Source organism: Trachinotus anak, unplaced genomic scaffold (genome assembly GCF_046630095.1).
Source record: "Trachinotus anak isolate AG129_WGS33_773 ecotype Australia unplaced genomic scaffold, CSIRO_AGI_Tana_v1 ptg000039l, whole genome shotgun sequence".
Lineage (NCBI taxonomy): Eukaryota > Metazoa > Chordata > Actinopteri > Carangiformes > Carangidae > Trachinotus > Trachinotus anak.
Window position 1 is genome coordinate 3554887 of NW_027273890.1, and position 26646 is coordinate 3581532.

The following is a 26646-nucleotide window of genomic DNA, read 5'->3' on the forward strand; positions in this document are numbered from 1 at the left end:
GAGCACGTATCCAGCAGCGAGCAGTTTAAAACAAGAGTCCGTGCAGGAGCGAGGGGCGAAGGGTGAGAGGAGGGGCAGGGGTCCTCACTGGCATTTATCCCCTTCCCAGAGGCACTTTGCAGAGCGTTGGCCCTGCAGCAATGCTGAAGCCATCTGTGGGTTCTCTCAGCAGAGGCCACGTAAAACAAGACATGTGCTGTGGTTTGACCTTTCACGGTCTTAACTATAATATTATGATAAGATGAGAGATCAGATTGCACTTTTCCCTGTGGTGGGATTCAGTGTCCATATGAAAAGGTGATGAGTGAAAACCTTGTGGGGCTATATGTATTCCTGTTATCCAAGTGTGGTCAAACCCCAGTCAATAGTCCTGACTAAACCAAATCAAAAAGCAGAAACTTTTATTCTTAAATGCTTTTCAGTCCCCTCCTGTTTTAGCTGTTAAACACAGCCAAACTCAGTTTTCCCACAGGAAACCTCAAGCAACACTGAACACCAGAATGATGCAGTAACAGACTAATGTCTTTAGGAAGTGGCACCACTGCGAGTTAGCGCAGTGTCAAGGATTTGCTAAACTTTGTGGTTGAAATTACAGTGCAAATCTCTGAAGCATTTAATGCAGCCAGGGATAATATACAAGTATCTGTCAATACTAAAGGCCGAGCAGCTGGCACTAATTGAGGGAAAAGAATTATGGGTAGTAGCTGGCACAGTGTACATCTGTGGCTCGGAGCTTGCCAATACCCATTTCAATGGTGCCACAATGAGGCTTAGGGGTAGTAAGATACTCTGGCTTTTGGACAGAAATCAAGTTAGGGAATCAGATGTCACTGTGCATTTTGAAGACTGCTGTTATTAATCCAAGAAAATGCAAACCATGCAAGAAATCAGCCTGCAAAACCAAAACACCAAATAAATAACAAACAGCTGTAAATGGATCATCTGCTTATTAACCAGGCTATTATCACCAGTGCTGTAAAGCTTAATGATTTACATTAACATTAAATTTTAATTTCAGTTACACATCCATTACAACCTGGTATGATGCAAAAATGTGTCCACATCACTGCAACTTCGGGCTCATTTTCATGACTCAGCTGATAAAACTGAGGTTGGAACCTGGCTTTAGTTGTACCACTTGCAAGAACAAACTAAACACCTGACAAAAAGGTTTTGAAAATCTTTACCAGCCTTTATGAAACAGACCTGTGGCAGGTCTCTTATTTCTGAGCCAGGTGAGTCCAATACAATTTTTTTTTACACTTTTAAGGTATTAACAAAAATATTAAAGTTTCACAAAACACACCACATGCTTGATCAAAGCACAAAATGTGGAAAAATATATTTATTTTCGTATTCTGGTTGTAACAAAGTTGAACATTATTTGAGGAAAATAGAAAATACTCAGCTGCATTAAGATGAGATAATTGTTTCATATTGCACCGCTGTCATTTTTCATACAGGTGTCTACTTTTTTTTACAGCTCTAAAGGCCGCAGCAGATCCTTAGCCTCCTGGTCTGTGGCAGGGATGTCAGACAGGTGCTGGAGAAATGGCCGTCCATGGATGCAGGTCTGGCTTTTCTCACCAAGCTGCTGTTCCATCCGTAGGAGGGTTTCTTCCACATCCTCCCTGGATAAATTTGTAGGCAGCTGACGGGCAAGTCGCACTGCTTCTCCCTGTGAGGGTGACAATTCAAACATTTAATAAAACAAACATCACATAACATCACATAAGTGATGCCACTCTTATTCTCCATTCATAGCTTCTCTCACTTGCAGGTAGTTTGTGATTTTCAGTGGCCGGCACTCTTGCACGGTCCTGGCTTTCCTGTGGAGAACTGCAGTCAGGATCTCCCTGAGGTCCTCCACACCGAGGAAAGGCACGCAGTCTGCCATTGCTGTCACTTCCAGATGTCTCTCGGCTGACGAGGGGCCTGGCCAAAACAAGCAGAAAACAAGGATTAATATACTCCAGACGCTACTACTATCTCCAGGAAAGAATAATAAATAAATATTGTGGTTTACGGCCGAACTGATGACCAAGTCAAACAAGCGAAGGGCCAAATGGAGTGTTAAATGACTAATAGAAGCCCCAGCAGACTGGAAGGAAGTTGTCTTGTAGGGTGGAAGAATGATGGCTTCTCATTTCATGAGGAAATACTGCAAATCATGGACAATTTATATTTCTGATACATGACTTTGGATGCAAAATGAAGTCAGACAAGTAAAAATAAAAACTGGACATGCAGAGAGACAGAGAATATTTCTGTTGCCTGTGCAAGACTGTATAGTCTAGCATGTCCAGTATAGTCCATAGGTGCTATTAAATTAAATTAATTTCTTTGTTGTAATAACACCAAATATATTTTTCTAATTGGAAAACACACCAACTGCACAAACTGTACACAAATTCTGGAAAATAAAAACACATTTCCAACAGTCCGAACAAAAACCAAAGATATTCAGCAGAGATTGTGCAATGAGGCCATCTTATATACGCCGCTACCTTCAATCCCATGCACACCCACCGAGGCGGGCCGTGCCAAATGAAAATTCCTAGAATTTCTTAAAGGGCAACCATTCTCATCACCTGCACACTGGGGTACAAACCTACTGTGAGACCACGCTGTTGGGCAGAGCGCCAGTGTCAACTGAGGTGAACCAGTCCAGCAACAAAAACAAGCAAGCGAGCACAGAAGTAATGTCACAATGATAATGAAGAAACTGGAAAAATATGTTTAACTAAGGAAGTTGCTTTATTTCTTACATATTCTTTACCATTTGCATTACCTTTCCATTACACTTATTTATCACATACATATATGGTTAAACTAACCTGATGTATACAGTAGTTATTAGAATAATCTGTCAGTCCAGACCTATCAATATTAGAACCAGAGGTGTGATCGCCCTGAAAAATGCTTGATAAATATACAAGAGAGGTTTTTTTTAATCCATTATTTGCATGTATTATACTATCTTATACTATAAATGCTAAGTTCAAGGATAACTTGTCACAAAACTTTACAATGTACATACACTGAATGACTGAGTTGTCATGACTTGTCAAACTTATGAAGCTTGTCATGATTGATTATAGAAAAAAAATCCTGTAATAAAATAAATAAATAAATAGATAGATGAATAAATAATAGATTGCCTGGTCCTATATTTTAGTTCTCTCACGATTCACAAAATCTTTTGTTGAAGGAACGGGAACAGGAACGGGACTATTCTGTCTTATCCACAACTAATCCAATACACTGAAACTCTGTCAGAAATAATTGCTTGTAATCCAGTTACTGGGGACTGTACGTTTGACATTTTTAAGTGACTGGTGAACTATGACATTAATGATGGCAAATGGCTCCAACATTTGTTAAATAAAACTAAACAATCCATTAGACCTTTAAACAGCATGACTCGAAAAATAAGAAAGCCTTGTTTTCTGATTGATTGGCTGTGTTGTAGAGTTCTATGTTCTACTACGGTGCCTTTGTTTAGGGACTGTTACTATACTGTTCAATCAGTTGCACAAACACTGATCTACCTCATTCAACAGCGTTACGGTCCAAAACTTTATTTACAATGTACCTGGACTGAGTTTGATTTTAAACCCATTAGCTACGAGCCTGGGATCAGAGAAGAAGGTCTGTCCGTTCAGCTCAGGGCTGTGTTTCTCCATGTTGCACAAGGCATCAGTATATTCAGCTCCTCCTAGACTTCTAGAAAAGAAAAGAGACACAAGGACATGTTAACATACAACGGTGTATATGCTTTAATAGAAACCAAGGATTAGGATTTTTTTGTCTTAAAAATAGTATCTAACATACATATATGTAGAGAAATTTGATGAGTGTGTGGTTTTCCACAAGGAAAACAACTGTCAGGGTTGGCATTTTGCTGGTGAGAGGTGAGTGATACGTTACCCATCTGTTAACTGTATAGGGTTCTGCAGACTCTCTGCTGGAAGTATATTATTCTCTAGAAGTCTCTTAAACAGCAAGGCTTCCTCCACTCGAAATGGGTTTAACAACATGAGCCTCTGACCACATAAAATGACCCAGGCGCTCTGAGAGGCCAGGCGGTTTACAAGACGGAGGCCCCGTGGCGCTGCGCTGCTCTGGGATGAGAGGCGCTGAAGCTGCAGCCGAAGGGCAGCCACGCTGCAGGGGAGGGGCTGCGAGGGCTTAGGTGCAGGGTTCTTCATCTTCTTTTGGGGCTGAGCAGAGAAGAGCTCGTCCAGCAGCTGCTGGTTGGACAATGGGGCCTTGCGTTTCTGGCTGCGCACATGGGTTGCTGCGGTGCTCACACTTGGGTCTCTGGGGCCCTCAGCTGAGGCCAACTTGGTCCTTTGGTCATGGCGTTCCAGGTGTTTTTTTGCCTTCTCCTCGTACCTGCAGAGTTCAACCAAATCTTTTACACACAGTGAAAACCACTTCCTTATTAAATCGGTTCAAAGTTGACATTCCAGTATGCACTGATGTGGTGATTTGAAAGACAAAGATGCCCAGACGTGTAGTGGCTACTGATGTCACCATGGTTATCTTGGACTGGGCTAAAAACCTGCTTTACAAACAGGAGGTATGACGTTAGAAAGAAGTGGGAATTAGTTGCATTAAGGGAACTGGATCAAGTGTGTTTGGATATTGACCCACACCAGGAGGTAAACGTCAGGATATCTTCCCCTCTGCTGCTTCGATTTTGTCCATTTTAAGTTATTTTTTGGGGCATTTCATGCCTTTATTGGATAGGACAATATGGAGTGACAGGTAATGAAGAGACAGAGAGAGGGAATGACATGCAGGAAAGAGTCAGGCCGGTCAGGACCGGCGATTCGCCTGCTCAGAGTGTATGTACCCATAACTGCTTCTCTGCATAGGTCGGCAGAGACGTTTATGTGTACCATTGGAGAAGCATAATCTTCTGAGTAGCACAGCTGCTAAGCTACCATCTGTTGTTGTCTTCTTAGAACATATTACAACATGTTCTAAAATAAGATTTAAGATAATGAGTAACAACTGGTTCCCAATGTAAATGCAGGAAACACGTCCAGTGTTTGATATATGTCGGGTGTTTTCCTCAGCAAAATTGCCAACTCATGTTTCCATAGATCTTCATATGTTAAGCATTAGGGCTTACACTTCAGCACCCCATTATTCAAATAACCTGTTTCATGAACTTTCTAATTCCTAGAAATGGTGTCCCACTTAACAGCGGAGGTGAAAGGAGCCAAGTACTTGCCACATCTTACTTCATGTTTAAGAAGGCGGGATTCTAAACAGATGTCTTTTTCCATACACTCTTCCATACCTTATATAAGGCCCCAAACACTCATGATACACATTTTCCAACCTTGCAATTACTTGTAATTGGTATGCAGTAATCTAGCATAATGGGGATGAAGCACAGTGCAGTATAATGGTGTTATTCCACGATGCTAGCTGAGTCGCCCAGCAGACAGAGATCAGATGGGTCTTTCTTTCACTGACGTGTCCATGTTTATCTGGACCATTTTAGAAGTTTTGATACAATCAATCAAAAAGTTAAGAGTTACACATGACCTGTGTGCTGTGCTGTGCTTCCAGAACTGCTAGTAGCATCATTTTATAAATGTTCTGTCCGCTTAGATCTCAGAGTTGAGTCGGACGCAAACACACACCTTGAGCCTGTACTACCAAAAATACACACTCATCTGATCACTGTTGATATTTCTTGTTTGTTTCCGCAGATAGCTCCATTCCTGTCATACCTTCATTAATGTAAATCCTTAAACTCTGAGGGGAGCAAGGGTCAAACACAAACACTCATTACCTCCATCTGTTCTGCGCCAACTATGTGTCACTCCTGACACCACTCATGAAGTAAGTGTAGGTGAGATTTTTAAATGGACAAAGAGACTTGTGTGAACCTGGAAACAAAGTATTTAGATTAATTATTAAATTCACGTTAGAGTTTCTAATTACAAATGAGTAAATAGCAGTTCACATCAGTCAATTTCTATTAAATTAGTATAACCTGTCTCAGTGCAATTATTGATGCTGAATACATGTCAAAATCTAAATGAAAATCTGCCATGAACAAGACAAATGAGACATGGGAATAGGAGGAATACTTTGGACAGTTCATCATTAGTGATACCTGTAGTTCTGCGGAAAATGTTGTCTACCTAGCTCCCTATTAGGCACAGTTGTCTGGAAATTAGAAACACAGCTCATATCAACAAAATTTCCGTTTCAGTCCAGGCTTTTCACATGCAAATGACAGGTCAAACTTTCCCCCCTCTCTCCGCCTTGCAAATAACAAGAAATGGAAACAACTACTTGGAAAGGTGAAGGTCTGGAAACTCACTTCTTACGGTCTTCCTCCTGCAGATTTTTCCACCTCTCGTGAACAGCGACACTGATATCCTGCAGGCTGGCTGTAGGTTTCTCCCTCAGGACCTCAGCTCTGGCCTCCTTCTCGAACAGGGCGGCGGGAGACAGCGGTGCCCTCATGGCGCGGTTGCTGATCAGGTCGTAGGCCGTCAGAGCAGCCTGCTTCTCTGTTATGGCGTTGACCATCTTTTTGTTTGAGCTGCTCTGACTCTTGAACTCATCTGAATCAGAATGATTGTACTTTGAGGGTTGATGGATTTTAACAGGCTGCAGGGGTTCTTGTGTTAAGGGGTGAGTCAGAGCCGTCCCCCGGCTCCAGTCCTCAGCCGATAGCTGGTCTTTGCTTGTGTCTGCAGCTGACACCACGTTGTCAAGTCTCTCAAGAGATCTGCTTGCTGAACCTGTGTCTAATGTCTGAGTGCAGCTCTGAGCTATATCATCATCACAGAGAGAAAAGTTAGACTCAAGCCCGGCTGGGATCTGGTTCACAATCCAGTCCTCTGCTACAGAGGATGAGGAGCTGCTGTTTGAGGTCTGTCGATTCAGTGAAGCATCAGTGCTTGTTGCTGCTGTGCCACCGTGTTCAGGAGCTTCTTTAGGAAAGTTACCATTGTGGTTTGTGACACTGACGTCCATCTCTACACTTTGTAAAGCATCAGTCTTCAAAGGACTGGACGGCGAGGGAGATGTCTCATGGCCAAGCTGCTTCTCAGCTGAGGGGTCATGACCAGACCGACAGCCATAGAGAGAAACCAGCAATGTCTCTACTGCAGTGAGCACAGCCTCCTAAAGGTCAGACAGACGACAGATGGTACAGAGTTTAATTTCCAATCACATCTTCTTGGCTACAGTTGTCTTTTATATCTCCAGCCATCGCTGGGTCTGGACAAATTCTGGCCAAATACTCAACATATTCAACTGATTATGACTGAGCGTGAATTTCATAGCTACCTTGTCATGAAGAAGAACCTGGGTTTTGTCCGGTGTCAGGTTGACATCGACTGAAGATGGTGAAACGTTAATTTTAAGCACCAGCGTGGGGTAACGATTCCGGGCTGTGTCATCCGGATACTGAGCGGTGTAGTGTTGACGCAACAGCTGATGATCAAATACACAATTGTACCAGGGTGATATTTTCAGGGAAACAAAAAAGAGAAAAGAATGGTGTTAGATACAAAAAAGTATTCATTGTATGAAATTTGTTAAATTGATTTATCCAAAATTATTCTACCTTCATTATATCTTTATGGTGGACGGGCCGGTTGTTGACAAATATGAACGTTTTGTCAGGGCTAGATGAGCTTGTGGAGGAGTAATCTGCTCCAGGTTTTGGAAAAAAGCCATCTAATAAGATCTGAATAAAAATAAGAATGATTATAATATTAATAAAACAACACAAGATAAGCAGAATGTTCAGAAATGAGTTAAATGCTGAGTCCCACTACTGACCTGAATAACAACATTACATAACAAATAATGGCTGAAATAAATGACTCAATTTGGCTGCAAGTTTCTGAACCAAAAACTCCAAACACTTTCATATTTACATGCTGAGCAGCAGCTGCCACAGGTGTGTGACAAACAGTGTCACTACTAGTTTAGAAAGTTGGACATTACATAAACTATACTACATGCAGACTTCTCTATCAACATGTGCAACAGGCTGGTGTTTGACATTTTTCTATTAAAATTTACATCATGTTACATCATCAAATCCCACCAGAGGGAGTTCTCAGGAGCTAAAATTCATCACTCTGCAGAAAACTTGAAACTCCATTATAAATGTAAGCTAGTAAGAAATTATGGAAAGCTGTTAATGTTCCACAGATTGCAAGCAGAGAATAGCCATGCTTTTTTCCACATGGCCCAGGGCTCATTATTAGCAGCAACGCACGCCAATGAAGTTAATAAATGAACTGTGGTTTCAGGTCATGGCACATATGCTTCTCTCTATTTCTGCTCATTAGGGTCACTTTATGGGAGCATGAGTGGCACCTCTGGCCCCGAAGGGCCGTGGCTATGTGTAGTCATGCTGCCAAAAACGAGTGTCACATTTTGTTCTGCAGAGGAACAGCTCTTACGACTCTCCCCGAGCGAGGCCCCGGTGAAATTGTCAACCTGGTTCCCTTGATCACTAAGCTTTGGTCTTGGGGACAAAGAGGAGAAAAGTTCTCTTGCAGTGCTACAGGGAGTAAGAGGAAAAGGTGAAAGGTTGTTCTCATAACTGGGCACCAAAGTGCAGCAGCAAAATAACAACAACAAAGAGGAAAATGAGAGAGAAACAGGGTGAAAAGGGCTGCTCCATATCTGTCAGACTAGATTAGTTGGGAGCCTGGCAGCAGGTACGAGCCATATGACACCTACCGTGACCAAGCAGAAAGTTACCGCTCAACAGTAATTCAATTACGATCAGCACAGCAAAGCTTAGCTAACAAAAATAATTCACTCTTCATCAGGAAAGAACTCAAAAGAAAAGGGCAAAGAAATAGTTGGCCAGCCACCAACTGACCACATTTGCTGGCTTGAGACCAGGCGTTCCTGATGAGGTTATTAGCTCACAGTCAGTATAACGTGCATGCACTCATTTGCTCTGCAAAAATTATCCATCTTAATCAGGCATTTCATTCTCTTTTTCTAAAACAAGTAAAACAAATTAATCACTGAGACATTGTCATCATTCATTTCCAATGCAAATCAAATTATTTAGAACTTGTTGTTTTCTTATTTCTTATTAAGTTTTTTAGCACCAGTGTCACACAATGGCTTCTTGAACATTCCTGACTCGAGTTAAATTACATTATTTCAACCAAATGTCACCCAATTTTGGTGCTTTGACTGAAAACGAGGCTAAAAAACGTGCAGTGTTGGGACGGACTTGTTGCCGTAATGGCTCCATAATGAAGGGCAAAGTGGCATGGGAGCCACAGTGTGAGAGCAAAGAGTGCAAGGTGTGTGCGTGAGGTGGGAGGGGTAGCGTGCAGCTCTGTGCCAGCTCGGCCCTGCTATGTGCCTGTGACGCTCATCCATCAGAGTGCAATGCACACCATGTAGTCTCTTCACATTCACTGCATCGTTTGTTACAATGTTCAGAGGTGACTTTGTCCGGCAGAGTAATGGTCCATGTGAAACAATAAAAATAACAGTTGACCATGAAACCTGAGACTTGTAAACGTGAGCCCTACATACCACGATATGACACAACTTAGCACTCTGCCTACAGTCGGACAGGGTTTACTATTTCAAACCGACTCATATAAAATTTGAAGTGATTTTTTTTTTTTTTTTTTTACTATCGTACATATATGTATTTTTGCTAGAAAGCAGCACACAGACAAACTCGGGTATCTTCTCCTAACCTGCAAGGATTTTTGTTTGTCTTGAAGAATTGCTCCATTTTTCTCTCATCTCTGCATTTTTCCCCTTAACTAACCTCTGGTTGCTCTTGGTGATGGTGGCAAGGGAGCAGGTTGGCAGCAGCACCGGGCCCCAGTGTAGCAAGCAGGGCACTTCTGTGATCGGCCACCTTGGCCTTCTGCCAAACTACCACCTGGAACAATATGACACCAGTGAACTTCCATGAGCCCACATCAGGCAAATCACACTGCATTAAAAACCTGTCAACCAAGCCGGCGATATATCTGAAGTTCGTATCTTCTGTTTGTCATGTGATTCAGTTAGAGATGGACAAAAATATTCAAAGCTTGGTTATATCAGTCTATGTCATTATTTAGTTTTGGGAACAATAAAGACACAGAGGATCAGTTGTTTGCCAAGTAAAAATTAAATGAATGAATAAATAAACCCTAACAGGTCATTATTTCAACATGAAGCCCAAAATGCTACATGCAACAACTACAGACTACAGCTGTGAAAATAGCTGAGTCGACACAATGTTAATCAAAGCTTCAGGACTCTTTGATTTTGTTCATGCATCACAAAATATCATCAAATTATTGTATAAATCACTTAAGCCATAATTATTTTTTTATATTAAATTGTAATAGTTTTATTAAATATTACACAAGCATCAATGAAGGGAGGAAAAAAGGCATCTTCAAGAAAAAAAAAACCATTTGATTGCAAACTTATGACACAACAGTTTTGACAGAAAATAGTTTTGGTAGAAAATATGTTGACACCCACCGGTGGGTGGGTAGTTTGTGTCTACCAGTGAATATATCTCCTGGGTGTTGATTTCTAAAAGTATGCAGCCTGTTGCAGGGCATGTCTCAGCTATTAAATGCACAATCTGGCACATGTAAACGGATCACTCCTGTAAACAGTTCTTGAAGAAGCTGTGAAACACGACACAAGACAAATAGCAGAGTTGGAGATAAAGGATAGGGGCAACTGAGTGCTGATTGTGCAAAATGGATTCACTACTCTAAACTGACAACCTCAAAACTGATTTCCATGAAATTTATACGGCGGTCGGTGATCCACACCACCTACACACCTCTGTGTACAAACTCTCTGCAGCCTGAAACAGAATCTGGGGTTAAGGCTGCAGCTGTGTTCAGCAACTTACTCAGGCATCATAATCAGCCAAATCTGAGTCCAGAGGCAGCCATGTTTGTGTTTGGGGCACCTGACAGTGGCTGTGGTCGGAGAGGATGGAAATGTCAACTGCTAAATAACTTCACTGCTGATTAATCTCATCTTATATAATGGAACATAACAAAAACTTTTTTTTTTTTTTTTTTTTTTTTAAATTGTGTTCACCAAAGGTATGCAACCATGTACACTGGTGTGGAAACCTGCTTAAAACCAAAATTATTCAAATTTCTTGTACTTATTAAACAAAAACACTGATGACTGATGATAAATTATGATTTATCTTTTCAAAGTTTTGTTTAAAAAAAAAACAACAGTTTTATTGAACGTGACTCATTGCTTTGGTCTGTGTGTTGATGTATTTAGTTCAGGTTCTATTGTGAACTAACCAACAATCAAGTACTTGTTTGGCTGTTTCCATTTTCTAAAGGGCATCACTACTGCAAAAGTCACATTTTTTATTGATGGAAAGAAAACTCATGACTATTATTACTGGAGTCAAGGTGTGGCTGTAATGGTATAAGGGCATTTTAGGGATTTGGACACACACACATTTCATTGGTTTAAAACAGTATGTTGTAGACTTGCTCAGAATCGTCCTGAGTTAAGTTTCAGGTCATAGACAGAATTCACTGTTACCTCCACAGCTTCACACTCAAACGATGCTTGTTGCATCATGAGGTTTTGTTCTTAATATTTGTGTTTGTTTGGCGGGGGGAGAGGGGCGGGGGGTGGGGAAAAATATGGAGAGAGACTAAGTTTGAATGAATGAATTCAAACTGAATCTGATTTATGGAGGGAAAATGGAGATTTATGGAGGGAAAATAAACAAACAAGGGTTTGCTGATGCTATCATACTGACTTTTATTTCACTAAAATTGAACATGGATCCTTTTTTATTAGTTGCCTACCCTATCATTGTTAATGACATTGTGGGGTGGGGTGGGAGGGGTGGGTGAACTTTCTCTTGCTTCTGAAGGGGGCATGCCAGAAAAAGTTTGAGAACCACTGGCGTAAAGTACGAGACCATAAGTGTCCTTGAACAGTTCTATCGTCCACTGTTGTGGGTTTAGGTCCAAACCCCTCAACAGTGTTGAGAGTTTCGTAAAACAGAAGCTCACAGATCTGTGGCTGTTGCCCTGGACTTTTCAGTTATAGGTTGGAAGTTTTGCACCCTCTTTTAAGGATTCAATATCTAAAATTTAAAATATTAATATTCAATTTTGACGACATTTAATTTTATCTAAAAGCCACACATGAATGTCATTACATCAGTTAAATATCAATTAGCCACTTTCATTATCCTAAAAGACAACATAGTTTATCCCTAAATGTCCTTCATAAATACAAGTGCTGAAGTGATAAATTGATTAATTAACTAGTCAATTGATTTTAATAACCAATTAATAACTTAAGTCATGTACAAAGTAAATGCTAAAGACTCTGATTCCAGCTTCTCAAAAGTGCAGACTTTCTCCTTTTCTATTTTATAACGTTGTTAATTCAATATCTTTGGGTTCTGGAGCATGGATCAGACAGAACAATTTGAAGACGTCATGTTGGAGCTCCAGGAAACTGTGATTGGGATTTAGAGTAATCAATAATGAAAATAACAAACACATTTCTGTGATCAGGTCAGGTTTTATGTTTTTTAAGTATCAATATTTTAGTGTGTGGACTTTAAAAGCTACAACCAATGTTTTTATAATTAATACTGTACACAAATTATTTTCATAACTTTCTTCAGCAGTTTAATATTTTCTTTGCATCTAAAAAAAAAACTTGATCAGTAAACAGACTAATGTGGAGGTTTTGGGCTGTTCCTTCAGAAATGACAGTCTTCTGACTTATAATCACTCCTTAATCGATATAGGCACAGTCTTTTGTATGCATATGATTTTGAGACATGTTTTTTTTAAGTTAATGACTTGAACTTTTCTGAAGCAGAGCTCAGGCTCACTGACCCAGCATTTTCAGGTTTGTCAGTCTGTACTCATTTGACTCTATAAAATGTTTAGTCGACGTGTTTCTAAATTGCTTCCATGAGCCAAACGAATATTTTCCATCACATGTAACGATTTCAAAGCTCAGTGACGCACATTAGCACTGACAACAAAACAACAGGAGGCTAAACACAATTTCTATCTTCAAGACAGTGTTTGATTAAAAATTTACCCGAAAAGCTTCTGAATCTCCTTCAGTAACTTCACACATTTGACAAAGAATCTTTACAGACGCACAAACACTGAACTCTGCGCACACCTGGTAACTTTGAGCTCATGAGACAATTTACATTTTACACTTTTGCAATATTTCATGTTATACAAGTAAAATGTGAATTTGGGTGGAATTATAAAGTCTTTTTGTATTTTTTCCCACCTCCATCTGTGCTACTGTTATTACTGTTCTTAAATTTTTCATTTTTCAGTTGAATGTCAGTTGGTACAAAATATCCTTTGGATCAATAAAATTGTTAATATGATTCTTGTATTAGGTAAAATGCTTAATAAAAATATAATTGAAGGAATTAAATATTATCATTATTATTATTATTATATTATTATATTATTACTATTATTACTATAAGTAGTAGGAGTAATAGTATCAAAATGTTGAGAACCAAACATTTAATGAAATCAAGCATCAATTATACATTTTTCCTCCCTAGGATCTAACTGAACTTCCTCTGTGGGAACTTATCTTCCATCTTACTGGAGGTATTCAGTGATTTTACACATATCATTGCTGTCAGTGATGTTGCCACAAATATGACACTATACAACTGGTACTCAGGGCATAGTAACAGAAACTGAGGTGGCAGACCAGTGATGTTAAGTCATTTGAAGACAAATGAGGACACCTAGCGGTTGCTGTGTGTGTGGGAGGAGATAATGTATAAACAGGATTTATGTCAGGATGGACTTCATTACTGCTAAACCCTCAATGTTTTAATTTGCCACTGGTTCATTTTTGTTGTAGGGAGGGTAAAATGAAAACCATGCTCCATGCAAAAATCCTTTTTGAGTGTCATGCAGTAAGCTGTAGGTTTAAATGGACAATTAAAAGTTTGCATTTTCAGCAAGTTCACTTTGCTATAAACAGCTTTAAATTTTGTCTGTTACAATGGATTTCAGAGGTGAAACCTTTCAAACACAAGAAGCACTACAACGTCCAGACATTTCTCAAACCTCTCTTGAAGGATAATCCACTCCTCCGCTGTCCACCTCTATGCTAGATAAGTTCCAGACAATCACAGCTTTGGAATGGACGTGAGTGTGACACAGAAGTGTATTCAGTCATGTTCTGATGAATTGATGAGTGACTGAAACACACAGATCATGCAGGATGACAGCAGAGAGGTGTTTTATGCTGTTGGGTTTGTCTGAGAATTACAAGGACATTTTTAAATATTTTACCAGTGTAAAAAGTCCATTGTAACAGACATGAAACCAAGCTGATCGCTGCTAGTGCTCTTTGTGACATAAAAAAAACTACAGACTTTTTACAGCCACCTTACAAGCCCACAGGAAGTCAGTGTGTGATCCTCACTAGACTGTTTTTGCATTGCATATTAATTAAAAAGAGGAGTTGTTTGACTGGGTGATAGAGCAGTTTAAAAATAAGATACTATCCTTGATAGTCAGTTTTACTTTGCATACTGTACTTTGCATTAATTCCCCAGTGAAAGTTGACACATGTTGTTTCCACACCTGGTAAAATCTGAAAGGAAGTGGTAGGTTTCTGACCTTATTGTGAACGAGTGAGAGCCTCAGGTCAGGTTTTATAATGGCATATGCCATTAGAAGGTCTTGTACTTTCTTCAGTTCTTCCTTGCACTTCTTGGTAGAAGAGTAGTACTGTCTTCTCACCGGAAGATTCTTGAAAAGCTTCAGTACACTCACTGTTGTTCCTGTAAAACACAAAAGAACAGAGGTGTGCAACAGCTTTTGACATAAAATTTACTTTTTCTAAGTTTGTGTACCCATATCATCTATATTTCAAAAACTGAAAAAGTAAAACTGCATCCAATCAGGACTTGTACATCAGCAAATGAATTTGTCTTAAAGCCCTGTGACAATGGCTTTAAAGTATTCAGACCCTTTCACTTTCTGCACTTTGTTTTGTTGTAGATTTTTGCCCACCAATCTACACCTAATAACCCATGATGACAAAGTGAACAAATATTTTTAGAAAATTAGGCACATTTATTAAAAATCAAAAACTCCATATCTCTTATTAATGAAGTCTTCAGACCCTTTGCTCCGAACACAACAGTTGAATCTGTTGTTCACTACAAAACTGATTAAATTAGTGGTGCCTTGCCTTGACCCAAGTGAGATGGCTTCTGGGAAACAATCTCCCCTGTGAAGTTAAGCGTGTACTGGGAGCTTATGTCATCCTCCGCTGTCTTTGTGGTGACAGCCACCTGAAGGGAAACAGCACGAAGACACAATACCAGTTTATAGACCATAATAATCCAGACTGTGTATTTGATTCCTAATATATACACTGATAAATGAAGGCGTTATGCTATCTGTCAAATATTATAATGTATGCATGAGTGAGATGAACTGTTTTCTTTTTCTTGAACTTTGTTATTAGTTCAGCACATGTATACAACTTTAGATAAATACGTATAACTTCTGTTAATTAAAACTACAGTTATTCAGCATTTATCACCTCGGCCACAGCACAGATGGAGCCCAGTGCTTCTCCTCTGAAGCCGTATGTTTCCAGCTGCTGCAGGTCCTCATGGCTAGAGATCTTTGATGTAAAATGTCTCATTGCCATGACAGAAGTATCTGCAGCTTTGATTCCATGGCCATTGTCGCGTACTTCTATCCGGTCCAAGCCATAGTTCTCCTGCAATGACAAAGCCGAAACAAAGCATTTTGTCAAGTACAACAACAATGTTGCTGCTAGATGGGCAAGAAAAGACTAACTGACGAAGCATTTTCCCTTTCCATAATCTGTAATTTAGGCACCAGTGTACCAGTTTAACGTCAATGCTTGAAGCCCCAGCATCCAGGGAATTTTCCATCAGTTCTTTCAAAACGTTCACCACTGACGTGATAACCTGTGAGCTTGACAGCAGCCGCACAGTATCTGGAGGCAACTGCTTCATGATTCCAGGTATCTGTTAGAGAAAAGCTCAGTTTTAGTTTGGTGCTTTGGTTGTTGAGTCATAACAACGCTATGACTTGGGGGAGCAAATTTTGAAAAAAGTGAGATCTGTGGCTTCACACATTACAAAACACTTCCATGAAGAAGAATTTTAAAATAGAAACAAAACAATAAAATGGTAGAAAAACACATTCAAACATAAACATGTGTCCCATTAAGTGGCACACACATGCACTGTGAAGAAAAAGCTGTTAAAAACCAAACATAGCTGTTATTGTTAATGTTTTTATTATGTCTCCAATTATGGGCCCAACAATGTCACTGAGCCCAATGTTCTACTGGTCTTACCCAAACACCAAAGAAATGTTTAACCCGTTTCACAAGACTCTCCTGGCATGGGCATAAATGTAAACATGTGATTTCAATCAAATGTATAATTTGACAATATATTTTGTAAGGTAAACAACTCTTATTCAGTTCCCATTTGCATTAATTAGCAAGTCTGACCCTGATAAAAACAAAGATTCAAGTCTTGATTTCTGGTTTCATGAGGATTATTTATGATAATATGAATAGGAGCTAACAGTTGACATGACCTCTCAACTGCTCAATGATACATGCGTACTTGACTTATAGAAATGTATATATGAATGATTAGAAATGATTGATTATCCATTTCCAATTACAGTTAGTACTGCTAGTATTGAATTAGTCACAATACCTTGCACACCATGGCGTGACCTGATTATTTAAGCTACTTGTTAAGGTGGCAGCTGGCTAACACTGACACTTTTACAGTAAAGTTGATTAATGGGCATTGTTTCTAAATAAATAAATGAAATTAAAGGTAGATTTTGCAGCTTTAGCGACAGACAAATGCCAGTTGGCTGCTATCTTCTCTCAGTCGAGACATAATTTAGTGAGAAACACTTTAAATGTTTGATAAACGTCATGTCACCTTAATGAAATCACCTGAAAGCCAGCCACAGTAAGTTGACTTTACACGTTAGCTAACCGGTCTGCGTCTTGTTCGGGCTGCTTTGACTCTTTAGCTCACGATTAAAATCACAATTCCGTGTTATCTTGTGAGGCGACATAACAATGTCATATTATATAGTGAATAACAACGCTAGCTGTCTTACTGGTGGACACTGGCTTGGAAGAGCTCCCTCTCGACCGCGGTCCCCGTTCAATCTTTCATCAACAAGACAGCGGCTACACGGCGGAAGCGATTAGATTCCCGCCCCCTCTTCTACACGCTGATTGGTCAGCAGTGACAGGGGGGCGGGTTTTCATGTGGGTTCCGCCCTGAGCTTTGACTTACAGGTGCAGCCGTTGGTCAGGCTCACTGAGACACCCGCCTTTCGGGGGGGGGGGGTTACCGTACCGAAAACAAACGTAACGTCGAACCAAACCTCAACTGTGAAGCTTTAACATAACCGGCTGCTTGCTGCGGTTTCTGCGGGGAGCGGGGCTGAGCCTGAGAAGTCAAAATACGGTTTTAAATCACCCAGCGACGGCTCGAAACCACGTCTACTTCCGGTCGGGTCAGACTACGACGTGCTGTCAGAGCCTGGGGTCTGCACACATCAACAAGGGGATAAACCGTTTCTCTGCGCAGCACCTGGTCTGTTGAAACACCTCTGCTGCTCGCTCCCACCTGTGAGTTTCCATCGCTGTGTGTTTTACTTGACGCTCTCAACCATTTAAGCTGACGTTTATTAATTACGCGGAGATACTGGCGAATAGTGGCGGGTCGGGTCGGGCTACGTGCTGGAAACGAAAACATCTCTCAGGGTTGTTTCATGTGTCCACGTCCGCTGAGCAAGGCATGCTGGGCATCACGGAGAGGCTAATGCCTGTTTACATAACGTCGCTAAGACGTGTTGTCCGTTTGCTCAGGTGTTCTTGTTTTATCAGCTCTGCAGTTTGCTGGAGCCACCGACACTGATCAGCAAATAGTCTGCGCCCGCGACTGCTATTTGTGTAACTTTAGTCAAATCACGTCTAAAGTTTCTGTCCAGTTGTCTCCTTCTGAACTGTACTGACTTGTACGAGTAAAAGCTCTGGTTATCAGATATGTTATCAGACCGTATATCTGTTACTTCACCTGTTTGACTCTTCTTCTGTCCATAACTTCACATTACACCTGATTAACCATTCGGCCCAGTGCTAAACTTGTGTGATTTTAGACAGAAACTAAGAGTAAAAGAGGTAAATAGTCTTTTAAATATCGTCTCCTCGGTCACAGAGGCACCTTTACATATTTTTAACAAATACCAAAATGCAGTTTGGCAGGTGAAGTGGTGCAGCTGACCGCTTGCATTGGGCCTTGTTGGGCTGGAAATGTTGAATGTAAGTCATCATTTATTTTAATGTCTGCACATTCAGCTTTGTTCCCATTCTTTAATCCAGTCTGGCAACTGAAAGTGTGCCAGAGGGCAAAGTTCAACAGGATTGCACAAGATGTTGTAATCACGTGTAGAGCTGCAGGGAGGGCAAAGTGCTGGTGCTGCTCTGGTGGTATGATGTGCTCCTTTAAATTTATCATATAGAAAACTGCAAATGGTGGCATTTTGGGTTTTTCTAAGACTATTACAGGATAGTAGCACAGAGCTTGTCGGTGCCAGATCAATGGATGTTACCACATTGATTTGACATGTTAAACCCCTGCAGTACTTGCAAAAGGCCACTAATGATTATTAAAACAGTAATTAACACCATGGAAATATTCACCGATGCATTAAGTTGAGTTTTTAAGAACATTATCATGGCAACTGATTACAGTAAATTACAAAGAGCAAGAGTATATATACTACTACAAATAACTATAAATGTTACATCAAAGGTGTTTTGTGAATCTTATTTATTTTTCTGTCCACAGACCAGAATGAATGTGGGTGTGGCACACAGTGAGGTGAACCCAAACACTCGAGTGATGAACAGTCGGGGGATCTGGCTGACCTATGCGCTTGGCGTTGGAATACTTCACATTGTGCTCTTGAGCATACCCTTCTTCAGCGTGCCAGTGGTGTGGACGCTAACTAATGTCATTCACAACTTTGTAAGTTACGTTCTCACTGTTGCTCTCAAAGCCAAACCAACAAGTTTATTATTATTATTATCAAATCACTCGCAAAACTATGAACTATTATTTTTTTTGTGTAGATAACATTTAGAATACCACAAAGTGTTATGAAGCTTCCAGCTGAATCTTGCCTGCATTCTCAGCCAAACAGCCTGGTGTGTGTTATCCTGTCCCGTGCCTGTGCTTGTTAAAATATGCTCTATTTTGGGGCGGCTGTCCTTGAGGCAGCCTGACACATGACCTATTATGAAAATCTGTCCACTCCACATAAGGTCTGTTGACAAAACTGACCTCTCATTGTTACATGGCTGACCTCAAATAAAGAAACAAAGTCAGTGTGTGTGACGTCATTGAATAGTGCGAGCTCGGAGCAGTTTACAAGGATTGTGTATCACAGCCAATATGGAAGACTATTAACAGTAACAACTAAGGTCAACTATAGCCCATTGTTTTCCTCACAATACAACAGCAGTGAGCTGATTATGCCTCAGCTGCATGTCAGCATTTTAGTTTTATTACCTTTCCCTCTGTAATGCAGGTTTTCCATTTAAAGCTGAATTCCAGTGTTTTGACACAGAAGCAGGCATGTAATTAGAATTAGTGTCATTCCCAAGATAGCAAACTTTGTTTGCAATAAAAAGACATCATCTTATTCAGCTGTTCTGGCTCATGAGGGCCTATGCACCACAAGCACCGGGCAGGAGCTGCGTTGTCTCTGTCTTTATACTCTTTCTGCCTTCTGCGGGTCAGACACTAAAACTCCTGCAGCAACCCGCCGCAAACTGGGTGGTTTTTAATTTCTAGTTTGTCAGAGAAAAGGAAAGTAACCTCAGATATATTTTTACAACAGCTGGTTGTTTTAATAATTTAAAACCTGCTGTATTTTATGACAAAGTAAATCAGCTGTGACAGAATGTTGCACATGAGCATCAGAAAACAGGTCACTCCATTTAATCAGCCTGCAGCGGGCCTGCTCTTTACACACTGTAATCACCGCCCTGTTGACCAAGTGTTTGTCTCTACAGGGAATGTACGTCTTCATGCATGCAGTGAAGGGCACACCCTTTGAGACCCCAGACCAAGGAAAAGCCAGACTTCTTACACACTGGGAACAGCTTGACTACGGCGTGCAGTTCACCTCCTCTAGAAAGTTCTTCACCATCTCTCCAATCATTCTGTATGTATCATATGTATCTACAAACTCTGATTCTGTCTTTTCACTAATGGATCATTTTAACATCAATAGAGCAGAGAAACAGTCTGCAGGTTTTATACAATCCTAGGTCTTTCACACTGACTCTCAGTTGGACTTCATCCTCAGCTCTAAAAAATGTTGATCACGACTACAGCATTGAATGTTTTGGAATAGTCGTGAAAGCTGCAATCTGTAGAAACCCTGTAAAAGCAGATGTTGTGCACTTTGTTTTTGTCTTGCTGCTCATTTCTTGTATCAGAGGGTTTTTGTGGTTAATCCCTCTCTTTTCCTCTGCAGATACTTCCTGGCAAGTTTCTACACAAAGTATGACACGACACACTTTGTGATAAACACAGCCTCACTTTTGAGCGTCCTCATTCCCAAGCTGCCACAACTACACGGAGTGAGAATTTTCGGCATCAACAAGTATTAAGACATTGTAAATGCTGTGCCTCATAGCAACTTAAGTTAATTCCTATGTAGTCTGTACCGCCGATGTGTGTACTAAGTCGTACAGTTTGTGTAAAGGTCACTGTCGTCCTTAGATTTATCAGGTTGAGGATGAAATGTTAAAAAAAACAAAAAAAACAGGAGTATGTTTGTTTGTAGATGACAGGATGCCATATGTATTACTAACTTATGTGAATATTTAATGACGTATTTTTGGCCTGCATAGACCTGGGCTGGCCCAGGTATCAGTGAGGCTTTTGGTTGAGTTTATTTTTTCTTTCTTTGCCCTCAGTTGACATGGCGTGAGTCTGTTTGTAGCCACAAAGATGTCCCAAATGTATTTTTCAAAGATGTTTACTTCCTAAGGGTAGGGGCCTGTGGCTCGTTTATTGGTACACTCTCATTTTGTAATGGGCGTCAAACTTGTTCATGCTGAGTGAAGAATGGAATCATACTCTTTATTTGCATGGTTTGTGAATCATTCCTCACTTGTAACTCAATCAAAACAGGGCAGTGTTCTTTTTTTTTTTTTTTTTTCCAATGTACATTTTCTTTTTGTGTGAATGTTGTGTCCTGTATGTAGAAATGAGACAAAGTATTGTTGTCAGGTTACGTGTTTAGTGAGGGAGGTCTACAGTGTCTTTGGGATAAAATTACACTTATGTAGCTGCTCTCTTCAGACCTTTTGCTATCATCAAGGCAGCTAGTTCTGCTTTGTTTGGCCATAGCTCACAGTTCTCATGATATCTCTTGTTCTTAATCTTATTAAAATCTTTGTGCCCTCCAAATTGTCCATCTCTCCTTGTTATGCATTGTTTCCTATGAGACTTTTATTTTCCACAAAGGAAAAGTGAAGTAATTTAGGGATTCTCTCAGATTGCGAGAGAATTTATAACTAATAGAATCCAACCTGGTTGCTGACCACGTGCACAGGGAGATGTAAGATGTATGCTATGGTGGAATATTCTGAGAAATCAAAGAGGAATAACATGAAGAAGCTTGGAAACAACAATTCAGCAACATTTATCTGAAAAATGCCTTGTATACAAAAGTTTGGCTCAAACTTTACTTGATTCACCAGGTGATGGATACTGATTCCATATATTAAAAAAAACACACAAAACACACACAATGTCACTTTTTCTTTAAGTCAGCTGCAGGAGCTCATCACCTGCCTGCATTTAAACAAATCTTAAAGTAGAATTTTATTTCTGTGTGTATTCTGTGTTCCAGGTTCTGGTTCAAATATAAATGTTAACGAGTTACAACACAGTTTAATAAGCTGCTTTGCATCTGATTAATAAAAAAACATCCCCATATGTTCGACATTTGCACCTACGTTCAGAGAGCAGCTCTTACTCCTGCAGCATTTGTTCCTATAATCCACCAAATTATCATATTATCTATTGTGCAAATGTCATATCCCAACGTAAGCTTCAGTGGCCTGTCACCTCCATCTAACGGAAAATCGGCACAATGGAGAGAAACTTGTCACTGGTTTTCAACTACACATGCTTTCAATACAACAATCACCAAACGAATTAAAACTTTATTTAAAATATCTGCTTTTGTAAAACATTGCTTTATTCCTGTTGTGGCACCTGTGGTAACTAAAACTCTGAATTTTTCAGCTCATTGATTAAATTGATCCAGTAATTAACTAAAATCCTCCTTGCTTTGCTTTTTGATGTGGTCGTCCGACCTCTTCAGATCCTCACACTGCTTGCTCAAGACTCCTTTGTAAACCTCAAAGCGATGGTTCAAGTCTTTCTGTGAGTGGATTTTGAACTTTGTCCCTAATGCCCCGTCAGCAGAGGCGGTCCCATAGAACACACGGCCAATCCGAGAGTGGACCAGTGCCATGGCGCACATAACACAAGGCTCCCGGGTCACGTAAAGGTCATACCCAGTGCATATGTACGGCTGAGAGCTCCCCTCTGCATCAGGCACATTTTCCAAAGTGTCTGAGGGTGACGAAGTAAATCGGCAAGCAGGGTATCTGTCAAACGAATAAAATCCACCACCCTGGCTCTGAGCCACAAGATCAATGCAGACCATGACTGCATGATGAAGGGGATGGTCACCCCGACAGTCGTGACCCACTGCAATGATTGTCTGCGTTGCTGGGTTGACCACTACAGCGCCAACTGCCTCCATCCCCATCTCCTTTGCCGCTTTGGCAGCAGTGACAGCAGACATCATGTATGTGTGCATCGTAGCTTTCTGAGGTGGACTGAAGAGCTCTCCCCTCAGGGCGACTGTCACCTGTTTGTCCTCATGAAAGGAGGTGGGCCAGTGTTTGCTCGCCAGCTCAAACTGAGGTCGAGTCAAGGGGGGACGTGCAGGGACCTTAACCACAAAAGGCTCACCTAATCCATCCTGTCTAACTCCACCTGAGGGCAGCAGAGCGTCGATGCTGACCACCTTCATGTCTGGCGCCTCACTGACCAGGCACAGGAGGACTTCCAGAGGGTGAGGGCTGCCCTTCTCCTTACACGCCCGCACCCTCTTGAGGTGTTGAAGGCCATTCAACGGGTAGAGGCTGTTCAGCTCCCTGACAAGTCGAGAGGTCTCTTTCTTGTTGACAATGGGTGCAGCAAACGCCTCCATCAGCTCGACATCTTGTGACTGCTCATCTGACAGGACAGGATAAGCGACCCAGGAGTCCGTGTCGAACTCCGACCCTTTCCAGCGTTTCGTCTGTGGCTCCATTGTTTTGGTGTCCTCCTGCGAAATATGATTTCACACCAAAGTCAAACAAAGTGAGTGCAGTTGCAGGGCAGAGCACATGATGACAAGCCTCCCCATTATGTGCGACACAAACTGAGCCTTATCTATCAAACACAACAGCTTCAGTCCAAGACCTTTGAACTGCGGCTCTGCATATTTCGGGGATTTAACAGAGACCTGCCGACAGGTTGGTTGACTTTGTGGTCTCATCACTCACAGCATGAACAGGCCAGCCTCTTCAGAGGTAACAATGACCTTATAATAATAGTAATAAATAATCTTTCTGTTTAATAAGTGATAAAGTTAATGTGCTACTGCTATCTGATGCACTTTCTGCAAGGCTTTGAATGAAACATGTTTTTAATCTGTACCATAAAAATTCTTTCAAATGAACCAACTGTATTACATTTGATTTTCATTACATGGATACAAGAAAACACAAAGGGACACAGACATTTACTTTGCAAAGTATTTATTTATAGTAGAGCCCTACTGAGAGTTCGAGGCAGATATTGATATTACATGTGAGAGTTTAAAAAAAATATGATTACAGTATATTTGCCAATATTTAAGATAAACAGTTTTGATGAGGATGAGTAACCCTTAAAGGATTAAGTGCTTTCATAAAGCTGATGGATTCTTAAGAGACAGATTTGAAAGGAATGGTCTACACTGATGCAGCAGTGAGTCAAGCTCCAAAAACACTGGATCCTACATCTCCCATTGAGCAACCTGTGTTACTAACTTTCTCAGACCTGACAGAGCTCTGTCCTGAGCCAGTGAAGACATTACACCACTGTTTTTATAGACTAAGTGATACTTGGTGGAATGCTCCTTTAAATTTGGTCATTAAGGGGTTGTGGTGAAGATATGTACTTAGTAAGATTTACAGTGTAAAAAAAACTCTCTGGTGGACAAGCTGTGAATGACAATGTTTCTAAATGAACCTCATTCATATCTTTGGCCTTTGTGTGCAGCAGTTTCTTGTTATTTATCAACACATATGCTGATAATAATAAATCTGTGCAAAGCTAACATCAGCTGATGATAATGGTAATGCTGATGGACTGGATTGTGAAGTGAATCCATAAAGTAAACAATGCACACACCAACCACAATCAATATTATAATGTTATATCTATTTTATGTATTTTATGCTGTGTGTGTCCTGCTGTATCTCATTAATAGACAAAACCTGATTCTGGTTCTGATAATCAGCTGATTACAATCATTTATCAACTGAAAACTAAGAAAGAAACAAAAGCTACTACATCTCCAGAGGTGCAGTGAGATCACTTGAGGCAGCTCCGACATTTAGCAAAAATAGAAGATAGAAGTTATCCATTGTAGTCATGTGCAATATAATTCATAAAGCAACCTCCATTAATATTATTATGCTTGATGGTGTAAATGGCAAACATGTTGTACTATTACAACTATCAGGCCAACATACAGTCTTTCTTCATTTCCTTCCCAGTAGGAGCTTTGTCTTTATGACTTTGGGCACATGCCGTATTGTCAGTGACACCCTGGTGTCTCGAGTCAGCGTCTCTCCAGGCAGGGCCCCGGCAGTCGACAGGTTCACCACCTTGTCTGTCAGCGTGTCCTGGGCGCAAGCCTGGATGCCATGAAGGAGGCGCTGGTACATGTCATCCTGCAGGATCAGAAGACTGCGCGGCTTCACCAGCAGGGAGAACAGGTATCGGTTCTCCTCCGTCTGCGGGGCCTCGCCCTCCTGGCTGCTGACAGGTGTGTAGAAGTCGAGGAGGGTGTGAGAGCCCAGACTGATGGTGGTGACAGTCGGGTGGTACAGAGGGCCGTCTTCATGAGGCATGATCCCTTCTCCTTGTTTATACTCATTCACCAACACATGGTTGGCTGTTTTCCCACTGAATGCACCAAGAGAGGAAATCTTCTCGCAGTACCTCTGGAGCCAGTCAGGAATCTTCTCTGCCAGCATGCCTTTGGGATGTGGCAACCCTCCCCAGTTCTGAAGCCTTCTGCCCGACAGCTGAGTCCACTTAGTTTTTGGAGACTTGTAGACCTGCTGTAGAAGGTAGGACTCCTCATCCTCTGATATGAAATCTGGGATGTAATACACTGTTGGTGGAGCGTTGTGTACGACAAAATGCTTCGTTTCCTCCAAAATACAAGTCGGGTGTTCCATGTCTCCTTTAGAAAAGTCAACATAATATTCTTGTTAAAACCTAAGTTAAAAAAGCTAATGCCGGCTAAGCTCCCTGGTGGTGGCTAACAGAGAATATTGTTAGTTACTTATCTGTTAACTACTACAAGAAAAACTGAAAATCTTTCTAAAATGTTTAAGATATGTACAAAAACGTTATCTAGTTATCTAATAAACGAGCTAATGATAAAATCTGTGCTAGCATCAGGACGTCTCTCACATTACCACGGGATCAAAAGCCTTTCCGTGTTAGCATTAGCAGCTTTTAGCTTCCTCAAAAACTCCACATTCACTCCAAGTCTACGATACAAGAAGTGCAGCACACGCCGAACTGATCTTAAGATCAATTATAATTTCACTGGAAACCAAAAAATAAGTACTAGTTTGTTTTTCTGCGGTTAAAAATCCCTCACGGTAAAATCACAGACAAATTAACGTGATGCTTTCAATGTTATGGTTTTACACTCATTATAATAAAGTGCATTTGGTTGGAAATAATTTACAAAGGAAGCTTTAAAAGGCTGTTTTTAGTGGTGATTTTTGTTTCTGTTAATCTCTCAAGTCACCGATGCCCGATGGTGCCGTGACAGAAAAGAGCAATGTCAGTTCCAGAGTCATTTTGCTGTTTTTTTCTTCCAAAAGTGTGAGATTTCTGTCGCCCGTGAAGGCAGCAAAGCCCACTAAAAGAGACACGTTTCAGATTCTGAAACACAGCCACGTTTGTAACATCCAACACGCCGCAAAATACAGAGACGTAAAAACGGATATACTGAATCACGAAGTTAGACTTTACCTCTTGTTTAGATTAATACTGTGGAGGAAAAGCCGCTTGGTGACATGGACCACCTATCCTCTGCACTCCATGCTCATTCTCATGTGCACCCAACTAAACTGTCCCCCACAAGAAAACATCCGATATTTTGGACCCATGCGTTATTTTCT

At 40.8% G+C, this 26646-nt stretch overlaps 4 protein-coding genes across 11 annotated transcripts; 1 reads left to right on the forward strand and 3 right to left on the reverse strand.

Annotated features, from left to right (window-relative positions):
• Window positions 1–1332: 1332 nt before the first annotated feature.
• pms1 (PMS1 homolog 1, mismatch repair system component) lies at window positions 1333–17318 on the reverse strand. 6 transcript variants are annotated; one of them, XM_071472512.1, is made up of 13 exons: window positions 17199–17317; window positions 15926–16069; window positions 15613–15795; window positions 15256–15358; window positions 14679–14842; window positions 9809–9925; window positions 7610–7732; window positions 7330–7476; window positions 6353–7164; window positions 3931–4398; window positions 3596–3726; window positions 1775–1935; window positions 1333–1678 (listed from the first exon to the last, which is right to left on the reverse strand). In XM_071472512.1, the coding sequence occupies exons 2-13, from the start codon at window positions 16055–16057 to the stop codon at window positions 1478–1480; spliced, it is 2742 nt and encodes a 913-aa protein (XP_071328613.1). In that variant the 5' UTR covers window positions 16058–16069; window positions 17199–17317; the 3' UTR covers window positions 1333–1477. The 6 variants fall into 6 exon arrangements, with proteins under 6 accessions (XP_071328613.1, XP_071328615.1, XP_071328616.1 ...); XM_071472514.1 differs by lacking the exon at window positions 17199–17317 and adding an exon at window positions 17029–17184; XM_071472515.1 differs by lacking the exon at window positions 17199–17317 and adding an exon at window positions 17015–17175.
• A 118-nt stretch (window positions 17319–17436) lies between these two features.
• On the forward strand, window positions 17437–21577 carry ormdl1 (ORMDL sphingolipid biosynthesis regulator 1). The gene is made up of 4 exons (XM_071472532.1): window positions 17437–17718; window positions 18941–19120; window positions 20170–20321; window positions 20637–21577. The coding sequence occupies exons 2-4, from the start codon at window positions 18947–18949 to the stop codon at window positions 20770–20772; spliced, it is 462 nt and encodes a 153-aa protein (XP_071328633.1). The 5' UTR covers window positions 17437–17718; window positions 18941–18946; the 3' UTR covers window positions 20773–21577.
• A 346-nt stretch (window positions 21578–21923) lies between these two features.
• On the reverse strand, window positions 21924–26611 carry adat3 (adenosine deaminase tRNA specific 3). Its single transcript, XM_071472527.1, has 2 exons — window positions 26498–26611; window positions 21924–23516 (listed from the first exon to the last, which is right to left on the reverse strand). The coding sequence occupies exon 2, from the start codon at window positions 23499–23501 to the stop codon at window positions 22446–22448; it is 1056 nt and encodes a 351-aa protein (XP_071328628.1). The 5' UTR covers window positions 23502–23516; window positions 26498–26611; the 3' UTR covers window positions 21924–22445.
• On the reverse strand, window positions 23975–26603 carry alkbh6 (alkB homolog 6). Of its 3 annotated transcripts, none has more exons than XM_071472528.1 (2): window positions 26498–26603; window positions 23975–25691 (listed from the first exon to the last, which is right to left on the reverse strand). In XM_071472528.1, the coding sequence occupies exon 2, from the start codon at window positions 25684–25686 to the stop codon at window positions 24982–24984; it is 705 nt and encodes a 234-aa protein (XP_071328629.1). In that variant the 5' UTR covers window positions 25687–25691; window positions 26498–26603; the 3' UTR covers window positions 23975–24981. The 3 variants fall into 3 exon arrangements, with proteins under 3 accessions (XP_071328629.1, XP_071328631.1, XP_071328630.1); XM_071472530.1 differs by lacking the exon at window positions 26498–26603 and adding an exon at window positions 26208–26491; XM_071472529.1 differs by lacking the exon at window positions 26498–26603 and adding an exon at window positions 25925–26491.
• Window positions 26612–26646: the final 35 nt, after the last annotated feature.

Excerpts from the sequence above, each read along its gene's own strand:
- pms1 (XM_071472512.1), bottom strand. The coding sequence starts at position 16,057 with ATGAAGCAGTTGCCTCCAGATACTGTGCGGCTGCTGTCAAGCTCACAG. Across the intron at positions 15,796-15,925 it reads CAAGCATTGACGTTAAACTG|GAGAACTATGGCTTGGACCG; the intron begins GTACACTGGTGC and ends TTGTCATTGCAG. Across the intron at positions 1,936-3,595 it reads TAAAATCAAACTCAGTCCAG|GCCCCTCGTCAGCCGAGAGA; the intron begins GTACATTGTAAA and ends TGTTTTGGCCAG.
- ormdl1 (XM_071472532.1), top strand. The coding sequence starts at position 18,947 with ATGAATGTGGGTGTGGCACACAGTGAGGTGAACCCAAACACTCGAGTG. Across the intron at positions 19,121-20,169 it reads CTAATGTCATTCACAACTTT|GGAATGTACGTCTTCATGCA; the intron begins GTAAGTTACGTT and ends TTGTCTCTACAG. Across the intron at positions 20,322-20,636 it reads ACCATCTCTCCAATCATTCT|ATACTTCCTGGCAAGTTTCT; the intron begins GTATGTATCATA and ends TTTCCTCTGCAG.
- adat3 (XM_071472527.1), bottom strand. The coding sequence starts at position 23,501 with ATGGAGCCACAGACGAAACGCTGGAAAGGGTCGGAGTTCGACACGGAC.
- alkbh6 (XM_071472528.1), bottom strand. The coding sequence starts at position 25,686 with ATGGAACACCCGACTTGTATTTTGGAGGAAACGAAGCATTTTGTCGTA.